The 14,811-nt window shown below is 41.5% G+C and overlaps 2 protein-coding genes across 2 annotated transcripts; both read right to left on the reverse strand.

Annotated features, from left to right (window-relative positions):
- On the reverse strand, positions 1 to 7,093 carry LOC139418418 (APC membrane recruitment protein 1-like). The gene is made up of 3 exons (XM_071167825.1): positions 6,980 to 7,093; positions 561 to 6,215; positions 1 to 503 (listed from the first exon to the last, which is right to left on the reverse strand). Exon 2 carries the CDS (start codon positions 6,103 to 6,105, stop codon positions 3,451 to 3,453), a length of 2,655 nt encoding a protein of 884 aa, XP_071023926.1. The 5' UTR covers positions 6,106 to 6,215; positions 6,980 to 7,093; the 3' UTR covers positions 1 to 503; positions 561 to 3,450.
- Positions 7,094 to 8,327: 1,234 nt separating this feature from the next.
- Positions 8,328 to 11,973, reverse strand: LOC139418419 (ankyrin repeat and SOCS box-containing 12a). Its single transcript, XM_071167826.1, has 3 exons — positions 11,886 to 11,973; positions 10,265 to 11,033; positions 8,328 to 10,001 (listed from the first exon to the last, which is right to left on the reverse strand). Exons 2-3 carry the CDS (start codon positions 11,025 to 11,027, stop codon positions 9,844 to 9,846), a joined length of 921 nt encoding a protein of 306 aa, XP_071023927.1. The 5' UTR covers positions 11,028 to 11,033; positions 11,886 to 11,973; the 3' UTR covers positions 8,328 to 9,843.
- Positions 11,974 to 14,811: the final 2,838 nt, after the last annotated feature.

A 14,811-nucleotide genomic window follows, 5' to 3' on the forward strand; every position in this document is an offset into this window, starting at 1 on the left:
TTAGTCAGTGACATTTTATTTTTAAACTCTGCATCGTTGGGAAGGGCCCTTAAGGAAGCCTTTCACAGTAAAGTCTACACAAGAGGTATTCTGTGCATGTGACAAATTTAAATTTGATTTTAAATGGACCACGTAGTTTACAGTAATTACCAATTCACAGTACCTGTGTGATACGTGTTGTGTGTGGCCTAACTCTGGGCTGTACAAATGCAAGGCATACTCAGGCCTGAACATTTAAAAAAAAAAAAAAAATGTTTACCCCTTTTTCTCCCCAATTTCTCCCCATTTCGTGGTATCCAATTTTTGTAGTAGCTACTATCTTGTCTCATCGCTACAACTCCCGTACGGCTCGGGAGAGACGAAGGTTGAAAGTCATGCGTTCTCCGATACACAACCCAGCCAGCCGTACTGCTTCTTAACACAGCGCGCATCCAACCAGGAAGCCAGCCGCACCAATGTGTCGGAGGCTACACCGTGCACCTGGCAACCTTGGTTAGCGCGCACTGCGCCCGGCCCGCCACAGGAGTCGCTGGTGCGCGATGAGACAAGGACTTCCCTACCGACCAAGCCCTCCCTAACCAGGACGACGCTAGGCCAATTGTGCGTCGCCCCACGGACCTCCCGGTCGCGGCCGGTTATGACAGAGCCTGGGCACGAACCCAGGGACTCTGATGGCACAGCTGGCGCTGCAGTACAGCGCCCTTAACCACTGCGCCACCCGGGAGGCCCTCTGAACATTTTAATGAAAGACTGCATGGGAGAGCCTCTATTATGACTGTTCACAAGACAACACAGTATGATAGAACAGCAACACAAATAAGGATTATACAACAGAGTGAAATACTTGCAGTAACAGACAATCATTCTATTTTCAGTTATGCAAACATACTAGATTGTGTCTTTGGTGGTACATAACATGTATACCACATACCAATACTAAGCGTAGAAGAGGTTTCAGACCCCTTGACTTTTTCCACATCTTGTTCTGTTACAGCCTTATTCTACAATTTATTAAATTAAATGTTTTACTCAATCTACAAACAATGCCCTATAATGACAAAACAAAAACAGTTTATTTTATTTTAAATACATTATTTACATAAGTAATCAGGCCTTCTGCTATGAGACTAAATAAAGCTCAGGTGCATCCTGTTCCATTGATCATCCTTGAGATGTTTCTACAACTTGATTGTAGTCCACCTTTGCTAAATTCAATTGATTGTACCTGATTTTGAAATTCACACCTGTCTATATTAAAAGGTCCCAGTTGACAGTGCATGTCAGAGCAAAAACCAGGTCGAATGAATTGTCTGTAGAGCTCCAAGACAGGATTGTGTCGGGGCACAGATCTGGGGAAAGGTACCAAAAAAATGTCTGTAGTATTTAAGGTCCCCAAGAACACAGTGGCCTTCATTATTCTTAAATGGAAGATGTTTGGAACCACCAAAACTCTTCCTAGAACTGGCCTCCCGGCAAAACTGAGCAATAGGGGGAGAAGGGCCTTGATCATGGAGGTGACCGAGAATCCGATGGTCACTCTGACAGAGCTCCTCTTTGGAGATGGGAAAACCTTCCAGAAGGAACACCATCTCTGCAGCACTCCATCAATCAGGCCTTTATGGTAGAGTGGCCAGACAGAAACCACTCCTCAGTAAAAGGCACATGACAGCCCGCTTGGAGTTTGCCAAAAAGCACCTAAAGACTCTCAGACCATGAGAAACAAGATTCTCTGGTCTGATGAAACTAAGATGGAACTCTTTGGCGTGAATGCCAAGCGTCACGTCTGGAGGAAACCGGACACCATCCCAACGGTGAAGCATGGTGGTGGCAGCATCATGCTGTGGGGATTTCTTCAGGAACAGGGACTGGGAGACTAGTCAGGATCGAGGAAAAGATGAACGGAGCAAAGTACAGAGATTCTTTAAGAAAACCTGATCCAGAATTCTCAGGACCTCAGGCTGGGGCGAACATACACCTTCCAACAGGACAACGACTAAGCACACAGCCAAAACACCACAGGAGTGGCTTTGGGACAAGTCTGAATGTCCTTGAGTGGCCCAGCCAAAGCCTGGACTTGAACCCGATCAAACATCCCTGAAGACACATGAAAAGAGCTGTGCATTGACGCTCCCCATCCAACCTGACAAAGCTTGAGAGCATCTGCAGAGCAGAATGGGAGAAACTCCTCAAATACAGGTGTGCCAAGCTTGTAGCGTCATACCCAAGACTAGAGGCTATAATCGCTGCCAAAGGTGCTTCATCGAAGTACTGAGTAAAGGGTCTGAATACTTTTATAAATATGATATTTCTGTTTATTTTCATAAATTTGCAAAAATGTGTAAAAAAATAAGTTTTTGCTTTGTCATTATGGGGTATTGTGTGTAGATTGATAAAGGGAAAAAAACGATTCAATCAATTTTAGAATAAGGCTGTAACGTATTAAAATGTAGAAAAAGTCAAGGGGTCTGAATACTTTCCGAAGGCACCGTGTGTTTGTTACATTCAACAGGGTGTACCATATCCAGTTTTTCTTCCTTTAATGGTGAAGTCTGCCTGCTGCTCATAGTCCACTGGCCTTACAGGCAGGGCTTTAAAGTGCACATTTGCGACTAAATATTTAGCTGTGCGACCTCAACCTGGAGTTTTACACCAGTGCAACAAAATAAATAACTTCATTTTATTTGTATAATTTTTGTAATAAGGCTTCTCGTTTCCCCGAGTCCAGATTCGTTAGCGTCATGCTTACACCATTAATACAGCAAAAACTGCTTGATTCTAGCCCAAACAGTTCAAAAGAGCTAACCCATATTATCAGTGCAACGTTTGTTGTTTTTTGTCACAGGTTGGGAGGCCGCATTTTACATTCATAAACCATGTCGCGGGACGTTTTAAAACTACTTGCGGACTGCATTTGTTTTACACCTTGTTCAGTCATGTTTGATACCTCATTAGCTAGCTAACAACCTGAAAACAGTATATCCAAACATTTGGGGGCACAGAAAGGAAAAGGGATAGCTTCTTCAGGAGATCCATGATCATAACAATGAACAAATGATGTCTTGCATGTCATCACAAACTTGATGCTCTTAAAGAGACGGTGTACAACATTAAATGTTAGTGAATTTACATTATGTAGAGACCTAATATTCCATAAATGACTTAATTTTAATGAGGTATTTATGTCAACATTTTTGCTTTTAATAATAAAAAAAGTGTTTACAGGGTTTCATATTCGTTTCTAGGGCACAACATGTGCTTTAGAAGTAGCTAGGCTATACTGTATCTTAACCAATTTTAAAAATCACATTTCTGGTGTTCCTACATTTTTAAAGTTAGTTTAGAGCCCTGCTTACTCACAACCAAGGTTGAGGCATGTTATTATGTTGATTTTAAGGATGAGAGCTAACGGTCGATGTGTAAAAGAGCGCCTCACCACCACCATCTGATGCCTTAACTCCCATAGGGGGCATGGGGCCGACAGGATTCTGATTGCAAAGGAAGATGAGATGGCCTATGTAACGGTCCTGTAATCTGAGAGACATAATTACAGGATACTCTGTCAGTCATTTTGCTAGCTGAGATCTGTTGAGATTTACAGTTTGGGACTCGACTGACAGGCTGACTGAATGATATAATTTGTCTGTTTTGAGTTTGATAGAGACTGTACGTCTGCTCTGTTCTTTTCCCATCTGCTCGTGGGTGCGTTACAGTCCCCTCAGTCTCTGGCTGCCATGACGGAAACATGATCTGTCTATTATCCCGGTTTTCTGAAGTGGAAATGTATCCATTATTTTTGCGGTGAAGCGAGGACACTCTCTTCGAGTCCCTTTCAGTTCTAGGGCAAGACGCTAGTGCTGCCCCACTCCCTAAATACATGTTTGTCATCTCTAACTCCAAGCTCTCCGTGTCCAGGGATCTACTCCTCCTATTTAAGGCCAAAGGACTCAGCAGAGGAGCCAGTGGACTCGACCGATTGACTTGTGTAAGGCTAAGGTGACGTGGCAGGCTGGCAATTCCCCAAGTATTATTGAGACTCTGTTCAAGGAGGTCAAACATACGTAAGTCACATTCAGCAAACGCATCCTTTTGCAGGTAGCTTTCTTCAAACACTTCATAAGGCGACGTGATGTATTCCTCCTCCATTACCATATCCATCTGCTGGTCACATTCCCCCTCGTTATCCATGTCCACGACATCAAATGTGACAATGGCTGGGAGGGCTTGCATGTTTTGGGCAAAGGGAGAGTTTGACTCAGAGCCTCCCATGCTTTCAGTTGAATTACTATAAACATGTGATTGTTTTGTGAAGTCCACTAGAGCTTGGGAGAAGCAAACTGTCTGGTCATCCTCCAAGTCATTCTTTGTTTTAGATAGATCATGATTTCCTCTTAACCGTGGGGACTGTGGCTTGTTTTGCTCAGAGTCAATTTCTTGTGATTGACATGTTGAGGTAAAGGTGCCAAAAACGGCATCTGACAATTTAGGGTTGCCAAGCATTTTCTCCCTATTCCCAGTTAGCCTGTCCTCTTCAATTAGACCCGTTTCAGGAGCGAACACAGCATTTACATCTTCACCACCACACTGAGCTGACATGTCTAAAAACTCAAGTGGATCAGAGACGGGCAGCTTAGCTTTTTCAAAAGGTGGACTGATAAGACTGTCATCAGGCTCAAAAAGCTCATACAGTGCATCGCCACTATAACTGTCCCTTGGTAGTCTATCGGTCCTGATCCTGTCAACTTTGTCACGTCCGTCTTCATCTTGTCCTGGGGTGGTAGAGTCATAGTAACCCTCATCGCTGTTAGGAACTGACACTTGATTTTCACTCTGTGGGGTCATCACATCCGAAGATGTAAGGGTGGTCTCTGTAACTCCAAGAGCACCATTGCTGTTGATGCTGATGTCCATGGTATAGGAGCTAGATGGCTCTTCAGGTGTCATCCTAGGACTTTCACTGTGCTCTAGAAAGTCTTCTTCGTGGCTGTGGGTATAGCAAGCGTCCTCTGCAACCTCATTTTCCCAGAGGTCGTGGAGATAATCCCCGTCCACCTTAACAGGGGTGGCCATTTCTTCTCCTCCACCCTGGTACGTAACATAACAGGAACTCCGTTTGCCTGCATTTCGACTCCTTTCCGCTGAGACTGAGCCCTGAGAATCTGCAATACTGTCGTCGTCTTGATCAGCTATTATGTCACCACAGCCAGTGAGCGAGTCAAAACTCTTTAGAGAGGCCACATCACCAAACATCAAGCTCATCTGAGATGAGCCAGTAGGCAGCTGGACGTTCACAATAGACTCTAGGTTAGTCTTCGGGAAAGAATCTGGTTCTGTGTTTATATGGAGTGTCTCTACCATATCCTCACCTTTCTTCAGTTCCCCTATCAGAGAATCCAGACTCCCTTGTTTCACCAGGTCTTTCTCAGACACTATGACATCAACATTAATACATTCAGGAGCAATTGTCAAACAATCGTCAACGTTTGCCAAAACAGGCACATTGGATTCAGACAAACTGCCCAGGCACTCCATGTCATTTTGGTCAATGATAGTCTGGGCAATAGGCACCTCTTTGTTGCAGACATGAGAATTCGCAACCATTTCATTTTTTTCAAAATCACAATTTCTATTCTTTCTACGACGCCTGATGCTGTTAAAAAGTTCTCGCAAACCCTTTTTCTGCCGGGGAAGAGAGAATGACTTCTGATCACCAGTAGGGTGACCAAATTCCCTACAAGCCTTTCCAGTAGTATCTTTCTGGTTGTGGTACTCAAAATATCCTGCTGGGACATATCCAATTCCCAGACTGTCCTCCCAGTCTGCTTTGCTAAGTCCATCATGAGTTTTACTCTTGCTGACTCCCTTCTTAGAGGACCACTTGTTTAGATTTTTGTTCCTTCCCCCAAAGAAGTTTGGTAAAACACAGATGCTTTTGCGTCCTCCAAAGAATCTTAAGGCAGTCCTCCTCAGTTTCCCTGATGGCTGATGCTCAAGGGGTACAGCGTCAGAAATGTCAGATGGAGGCTTCACCTCAGTCTGTGAATCCTGGTCACCCATGGCCGTCTGCTCACAGCCACTTGCTGGCTCATTTCCGTCACAGTGCTCCATGGCAACAATCTACAGGAAGGTGAAGTGAACAGATATGAGCATGATGGTATCACCATCAGGTGCAAAGACTGCTGGCAATCAATCTTCCAAAACCATTTGCTTCCATTTTTCTGAAATGTAGGACAAAGGATTAGGCATAGAAGGATTAGATTCTGTGCTATACAGTGATGGGCCTACATTATTCACTTTGGGCTTATTTATGGTGGTTTTCTTTACATCAGATGAAATAACACACGTATAGGTAATTATCTATCTACCTGGCAAAGCGTTCAGAACAAGTGTTATGCTATCTGCATAGAAAGTGTAAAGCTGACCATTGATATACGTGCAACAGGAACAGCGAAATAAACAGACAGCAGGACATATCCTAAATTGTTTTCGCTTAAGATAGCTTTCAATGAATCTCCTGTTTTTGAAGCAACATCATTATGTAGACTAATTTTTTTTATGCAATACACTACACGAGAAAACAGAGATGCGTGACGTTTACCAAGAAGTCGTCAGGTTGGGACCACAAAGCAATGTGTCGCTAGCAGTGGCAGCTAACTAACGTTACCTTGTGCCTGGCCCGAAAATCTAAAAGGATGTACCACTATCGGCTGCCTAGGCTAGCTACCAGCAAGTTATCGACCTAGCTAGCATTATTTAGAAAAAGGAGTTGGTTGTGTTAACCTAGTTTGCTTGCTAGCTAGCTTCTTCAATTAAATAACATTTTACACCCTTAGCTCGCTAGCAACAATGGCAATGCATGGCTGGAAAATACACGTTGACTAGCCTAGGAGACAAGCATTGTCTACAAGCATTAAATTGAAGGGGAAAATTGCTATATTTCCAATAAGGGTTTATGGGGTGGGGGATATATAAATGAACCGACCTTGTTGGGCTGCTACACGCCAGAATTACAAAGAATAAATCCGAATCACTTTATTCTGTCGTGCAACACAGTCTTGAGCCTCTTGTTAATGTACGCATTGAATTCTGGTAGTTGTAGTGAGAGCGGGGTGTGTCCTGGGGTCCAAAGAGGATCTAGAGTGTATATTGAGCGGCTTTGCCTCTTCCTCTCTGATTGATCTTTTACCGGTAGTTCTAGATTGCCAAAGACCATTTATACCCCCCAAATTCATTCATAGAGGATGCTCAATCTATAATCATTTTGCCAACAAAACATTTAGTAAATCGTTTCCTGACTGACAATGTCTTTCCTTTGACATGTCAGACTACATGGCTAATATAGCTCAATTGAATTGTTAGTACTGGAATTTGTCATGCTCTATATAGCTTCAGTTACACCCTCAGTCAATAATATATGCATACATACATACATACACAGAGTGCACAAAACATTAGGAACACCTGCTTTTTCCATTTCAGACTGACCAGGTGAACACTATGATCCCTTCTTCTTCTGTGGGTTTTATGGCAGACTACAAACCAAAAACATGTGTTGCTGCCACCAACTGGACGGGTTGAAATCAAAACAAGGTAAAAAAAAGAAAACCGATAAGTGATATTGAAATTTACTTAATCCAACCAAATAAAATGTACATTGACAAAACAAAACTCCCATTTCATCCTTATTTCAATTCTCCATATCTCCCTTCTCGGGTTCTAGAGTACGACTTGTGACAATATTCCATGTAACTCCTTTGCCGAGAAATCTTTCAGACCCAGGAACCGCTCCAGCTCTTCCACAATGATTTATATCTTTCTGGACCTTCTCTCCACCTTGGCAGGGCCATTTATCACCATAGCCATAAAGACCACAAAGTTCACCTTCTTAACCTTTAAAAAGTCAGGATCCTTCTGGTGAAAGTCAACCCCTGCAGCCAGCAGTGAAGGCTTATACACCACCATGGACTCTTCAAGTGCACCATTCACACCCTCAAAACCTTTTAACAGCAGCTGCATATGATATGCTCTGGACAGCCCTGACTTTGGCCACTTCATTCTCTTTCACCCTTGTGGGGCACTTGAAAGATGTGGCTTCATGGTTCCCACCACAATTGCAAAGTCACATTTTCATCACTTTTATAACACATATGATCTTTTCCACAACTTGGACATCTCGGCTTCTCCCTTCTGCAAACACTTGACACATGACCAAAAGCTTTAAAATGATCACACTGCATTGGTCTTGGGATAAATGCTTGAACTCTGTAGTTAATATACCCTAACTGCACTTGAGTAGGGAGAGACTCCATATCAAAAAACAAAAGAACAGATAGGTTTAACTTTTTCTTTATTCACCACACAATTCATCCGACGTACATCAATCACACCAGGAATATTTCTGTTCAAAATATACTTCCCACAAAACACCGGACATAATCCCCTTGAGGGGTGCCCTGTTCCTAAGAGACACACACAACACTTCAAACTTATCAAATTGGGTGAGACGCAACACACGTTTCTTCTGATCCTCAGAAACACGAACAAATCAAAAACCAGCCCGCGTCTCTTGATCCTCACAGCCTTAACTCTACCCACTCTCTCCACCAGTTTGGATATCTCAAATGGATTCAAGCTTGGTAATTCGATCAGCTGCTCCTCATTTACAAACAGTACTACTACAATATATGAAGTGACATTCTCACTATACTCTACTTTGCTCCGTTTTCCTTTCTTTTGGACAATATTCCAATTCTCCTTGATTCTAGGCCATTAGATTCAGAATCCACTTCATCATCCGCTTCCACCATCTTTACAGCTATGATCCCTTATCGATGGCACCTGTTAAATTCACTTCGAATCAGTGTAGATGAAGGGGAGGAGACTGGTTAAAGGATTTTTAGCCCGAGACAATTGAGACATGGATTGTTCCTAAGGGCTGCAGGTAGCCTAGTGGTTAAGCACATTGGGCCAGTAACCCGAAAAGTGTTTTGAAACCCCGAGCTAACTAGGTGAAAAATCTGTCGATGTACCCTTGAGCAAGGCACTTATCCCTAATTGCTCCTGTTAAGTCGCACTGGATAAAAGCGTCTGCCAAATGTATACAATTGTGTATGTCTGCCATTCAGAGGGTGAAGGGTCAAGACAAAAGGCGTAAGTGCCTTTGAACAGAGTATGGTAGTAGATGCCAGGAGCACTGGTTTGAGTGAAGAACTGCAGCGCTGCTAGGGTTGTCAAACAACAGTTTCCTGTGTATATCAAGAATGGTCCACCACCCAAAGGACACCGTCAACTTGACACAACTGTGGGAAGCATTGGAGTCAACATGGGCCAGCATCCCTGTGGAAGCTTGACACCTTGTATAGTCCATGCCCTGACAAATTGAGGCTGTTCTGAGGGCAAAAGGGGGTGCAACTCAATATTAGGAAGGTGTTCCTAACGGTTTGTACACAGATATTTTTATATAAGTGTAAAGCACCTTGCACATAATTATATAATACTTTATCATACATAGTGTACGCACATAATGTTTAAAAATAAAATACATATTTTCTGATGCAAAATTAGTTTAAGACATTTTAATGGTTGTCATTTCTACTGTACATTCCATTTTACGCTGACATTGCAGTATTACAAAAAAATTCCCACATATATTATGGAAGAGGGATAAAACAAGAAAATGAAAACATGATTGCATAACTGATTGAAAACATTGAGAATAAACATTACACATCTATTCTCAAATGCAGGACAACAAATGTGTACCATTTCAACATCACTATGAAATGTTTTGAAAAAAGTAAGCATTATGTTTCATGTAGCAAAAGCATAGGGACAATATATGCTTTCTCAGAGATGCATAGCAATTGTTGGGACTGATTTGTATTGCAAGAAGTTTATCATGCTTGATGGCATTTCCAAATGGTCAATGGACTGGATTCTGTTGATCTTCCTGAGGTATCCTCGGATGGCAAGTCGGCACTGTGATACAAGGGACTTGGGAAAACCTAGCAAAAATAACAATTGAATTTGAGTTAAGAGTTAAAAAAAATGTTTTAACTGGTTATTACACATACACAGATTCAATAGCCTATTCAAATAGTCAAATGCTGCTCTGTCAGCAAAGCAGTTCAGTACTGTATTGACAAGTAGCAATTCAATTTTATTTAAATAAATAAATAAAACAGATGCTTGTTTAATGTCAATAAAAACATTACCAGAAATCAATAGGAGAATCCCAAAGTCATCAACAGCATAACTCCTGCATTACCTCTTTCTTGCAGCAGCAGCTCCACCGCCTCATTCTGCTTTGTGGACTTTTCTATGATGAGAGTGGGGAGGTAGACATTTGCACCAAAGTCAATCAAAAGTTGGATGTACTCCACCCCACAGCCATGTCTGAGGCACATTTCAAGCACGGTCTTAGGCTGCTTGATTTTACTCAGTAGTTTTGCATCTGTGCAGTTGTAATTTGGATCAGCCCCATAGAGAAGTAATACTTTAAAGCAGTCTAAGTGTCCATACACAGCAGACAGATAGAGGGGACCACTAGAAACACTGGCACTTGAAGTAAACAGCAAGACCTTAGATCTGGAGTTGACCTCAGCACCATGTTTAAGAAGTTGCTTCAAAATCTCAACATCCCCTTCCCTGGCAGCAGTCAGGACCGGAGAGCAGTTGTTATACAAGCTGCCATTGGGGTTAGCACCTGCCCTGAGGAGGGCTAAAACACAGTTGAAGTATTTCCCACAGACAGCTGTGAAAAGTGGGGTCTGAGCCTTCACGTCTAGACAGTCCACCTCTGCTCCATGGGCCAGCAGAACCTGCAGACACCTGAGATGACCTTTAGATGCAGCCATTCGTAAAGGTGTTCTTGGGATACCCCAGCCGCTCCTACAGTTGATGAACTTTCTGTACTTTTCTTGAGAGAGCAGTTCATCAAGGAGTCTGTCATCATTGTTGGACACTGCCTGATGGAGCAGTTGACCTTCACCGTTGTCTTTTTCTTCTAGAACTTCTTTAAACTGGATCATAGAAATCTGTTTCAAAATAAGAAGGAAAAACACCATCATAAAAGCAATAATATCCATAATACACACACTGTTGGTTATACAAAATGATGAGCATCAACTAGTTATACTGGTACCATTTTTTTTGTTGTTAAAAGGCTGTTGATAGCTAGCTAACATTACCTAGCTAGCTATTTTTCTATGACGAAGGATACGGCAGACATTTGCACCAAAGGGACTCTAGCTAGTTAACGTTATGTACAATAGATGGAATAATCTTTGACAATAACTAAAGATTAGTATATTTGCTAGCAAATAACTATAAACACGAACTGGTGAAGAAGCTAACGTTAGTTAGTTGACTTCCTGACTAACAATCCATATCCGATTATTTCTGTGAGCACAGATCATTTTAAGCCAAACACGAAACCCTTTCCTAACCTGCTGTGTAAATTCTTCTAACCTACTACGAAAAAGTAACTTCCGGTCGTGGCCGTCTTCTACCTAGTCAGAACAGTGTTCACTAGTTACCACAGCTACAAAGTCAAATGGTCTACATCGTAAAAATTCATGAAAACAACTAAAATGTTCTTTTTTTTATTTATTAATTTAAGGTTAGGCATACGATTAGGTTTAAAATCACATTTTAAGAAGAGACCAGTCAAAACCGTTAATCACCAAGCTTTGCTAGCTTACTAGCTAAATTGGCTAAGTTAGCTAGCTAACTAATACATGCCTATGCTAATCGATGCGGCTGTGTTATCTAGCTAGCTAGGGACAAGTCAACAACACAGATAAACTCATATTGTCTTTGTCAATACTTGCAAGACGAGACAATTTTCAAACAGTAACATGACTATCTAACGGGCAAACATTTGTTACCTTGACAGATGAACAACAGTCGATGTAGTTCTGGGCCGTGTCGTGGAGACAGCAGTGAGCGCGTGCATTCAAATCAAAGCAAATTTTATTGGACGCGTCGCGTACACATATTTAGTACATTTTTATTTCGGGTGGACCTAAATGTTTATGTTCCAAGCTCCAACAGTGCAGTAACACCTGACAATACATGCAAATCTCTTTAAAAAAAATAATGGAATTAAGAAATATAAGAACGAACAATGTCAGAGTCCGGAATATATATATATACTTATCTATATGATGGTGTGTAAAGACATTATGGGCAGTATATGTATAAAAAAAAGATGCGTACCGCCGTAGTTATAAAGGATAGGACTTGACAAGAATACAGTATATACATATGAAATGGGTTAAACAGTATGTAAACATTATTAAAGTGACCAGTGTTCAATGACTATGTAATATACACAGGGCAACAGTTTCTAAAGTGCATGATTGAGTACAGGGTGGTCAGCTAGCAACAGTGACTAAAGTTCAGAGCATGGTCCTGGGCAGCAGAGCCACAGGAAGTAGGGGTGCTGAGAGTGATGTAGCACCGCCTGAAAAATTAGGAATAAAAACATAAAATAATAACCCCCCCCTTCAAAAAACTAGTGCACTGGGCATTTGTTAGTCTTCTATTAGCAGACCGATACAGCAAAAATGTATTCTAACCCCCCTAATAAATATACATAAATACATTATTTTAAGTCAGAAAATTGAACAAACCTGAAAAGAGTTGCACATAGTCCATTTGGCCTCGCTACTGTTCTCATCTTTGTCCACTACAATATTAAAACCTGTCCGGAGGACATTCTCCTCGTCGGCTTCTTTTCAATATACTCGTTCACTAGCTTTAAGCACCAACTGTCAGAGCAGCTCACAGATTACTGCACCTGTACATAGCCCACCTATAATTTAGCCCAAACAACTACCTCTTTCCCTACTGTATTTATTTATTTTGCTCCTTTGCACCCCATTATTTTTATTTCTACTTTGCACATTCTTCCATTGCAAATCTACCATTCCAGTGTTTTACTTGCTATTTGTATTTACTTTGCCACCATGGCCTTTTTTTGCCTTTACCTCCCATATCTCACCTCATTTGCTCACATCGTATATAGACTTGTTTATACTGTATTATTGACTGTATGTTTGTTTTACTCCATGTGTAACTCTGTGTCGTTGTATGTGTCGAACTGCTTTGCTTTATCTTGGCCAGGTCGCAATTGTAAATGAGAACTTGTTCTCAACTTGCCTACCTGGTTAAATAAAGGTGAAATAAATAAATAAATAAAATAAGATATATGTTTTGTTGAGTTGCCATTGGCTGACACATAACAAGCTCACACAGTTCTCATGAGTCCTCATACATTAAATGAACAAAAGGACTGGTCCAGTCGGTAAATCAGTTTTAATTGAACATACCCGAGACCCGTGGCAATTATATCAGACCCGACCCAAATCCAAGACAAAAGTCAGAATTTAGGACCTGGACCTGCTCGGATCCCAGGTCAGATCTCAGAATTTTGGGTCTGGTGGACCCGTGAAGACCTCTACCACCATCTAACCCTACACATATCAACACTATACCAAAAAAAAACTATCCCTACCAGATCCTAGTCCAAGCCAACAGCCTGGGAGGATGGAACCAATTCTCTTAACGCCCCTGTAGATCATCTGCACTAAAATCTTCTACACCCAAAAATGTATCTGCTGCTGCCACTACCGCATCTATTTTCTGGGATTTATGTTCCATCAGTGCAGTACAATTAATAACCATAGGATTTCTTGTGTTTCTAGCTATCTTACCCATCCTCTCTGGATGTCTCTATTCAGACATACTCACTCAGTTGAATCACACACCCTTGGGCTATCCTCTTGGAAATGTTAAGAACGTTGAAGCTCATTACTGTGCTTCTATACAATTTAAAAACTCTAAAAAGCTATTTGGAGAAGAGCACATTGGTTGCTATGGCTTTATTCACCTCAGTTGATTTATACGGAATAAAAATATTAAAATGCAACAATTTCAAAGATTTTACTGAGTTACAGTTCACATAAGGAAATCAGTCAATCTAAATAAATTCATTAGGCCCTAATCTATGGATTTCACATGACTGGGAATACAGATATGCGTCAGTTGGTCATAGATACCTTAACAAAACAAAAAAAGTAGTGGAGTGGATCAGAAAACCAGTCAGTATCTGGTGTGACCACGCAGCGCAACACATTTATTTCGCATGGAGTTGATCAGGCTGTTGATTGTGGCCTTTTCAATGGCTGTGCAAAGTTGCTGTACATTGGTGTGTCAGTCCAGAGCACCCCAAACATGCTCAATGGGTGACAATTCTGGTGAGCATGCAGGCCATGGAAGAACTGGGAAATGCTCAGATTCCAGAAATTGTGTACAGATCCTTGCGACATCAGGCAGTGCATTATAATGGAACTCTATTCCACATCAGGTAACTGAAGCAGTAGAATCAGATTTTAAAAATATTTAAAAAAAATACACCTTATGGAAGGAACAGCGGTGACTGAAGAGACACACACACACGCACACACATAACACATGCACTCTACACGCACATGGATTTTGTATTGTAGATATGTGGTAGTAGAGTAGTGGCCTGGGGGAACACTTAATGTGTTGTGAAAAGTGTTATGAAATGTAATGTCATGTCAAATTTTTTATTGTATATAAATAACTGCCTTAATGTTGCTGGACCCCAGGAAGAATAGCTGCTGCCATGGGGATCCTTAATAAATACAAATGTTTTGTACACTAAGTTTATTTTTCTCTGCAAGAAAACATTCTAGCATAGGCCTATATGTAACAGTATAGATTTGTCCATCCCCTCGCCCCGACACGGGCTCGAACCAGGGACCCTCTGCACACAGACAACTG

The sequence above is a fragment of the Oncorhynchus clarkii genome, chromosome 10 (assembly GCF_045791955.1).
Source record: "Oncorhynchus clarkii lewisi isolate Uvic-CL-2024 chromosome 10, UVic_Ocla_1.0, whole genome shotgun sequence".
Lineage (NCBI taxonomy): Eukaryota > Metazoa > Chordata > Actinopteri > Salmoniformes > Salmonidae > Oncorhynchus > Oncorhynchus clarkii.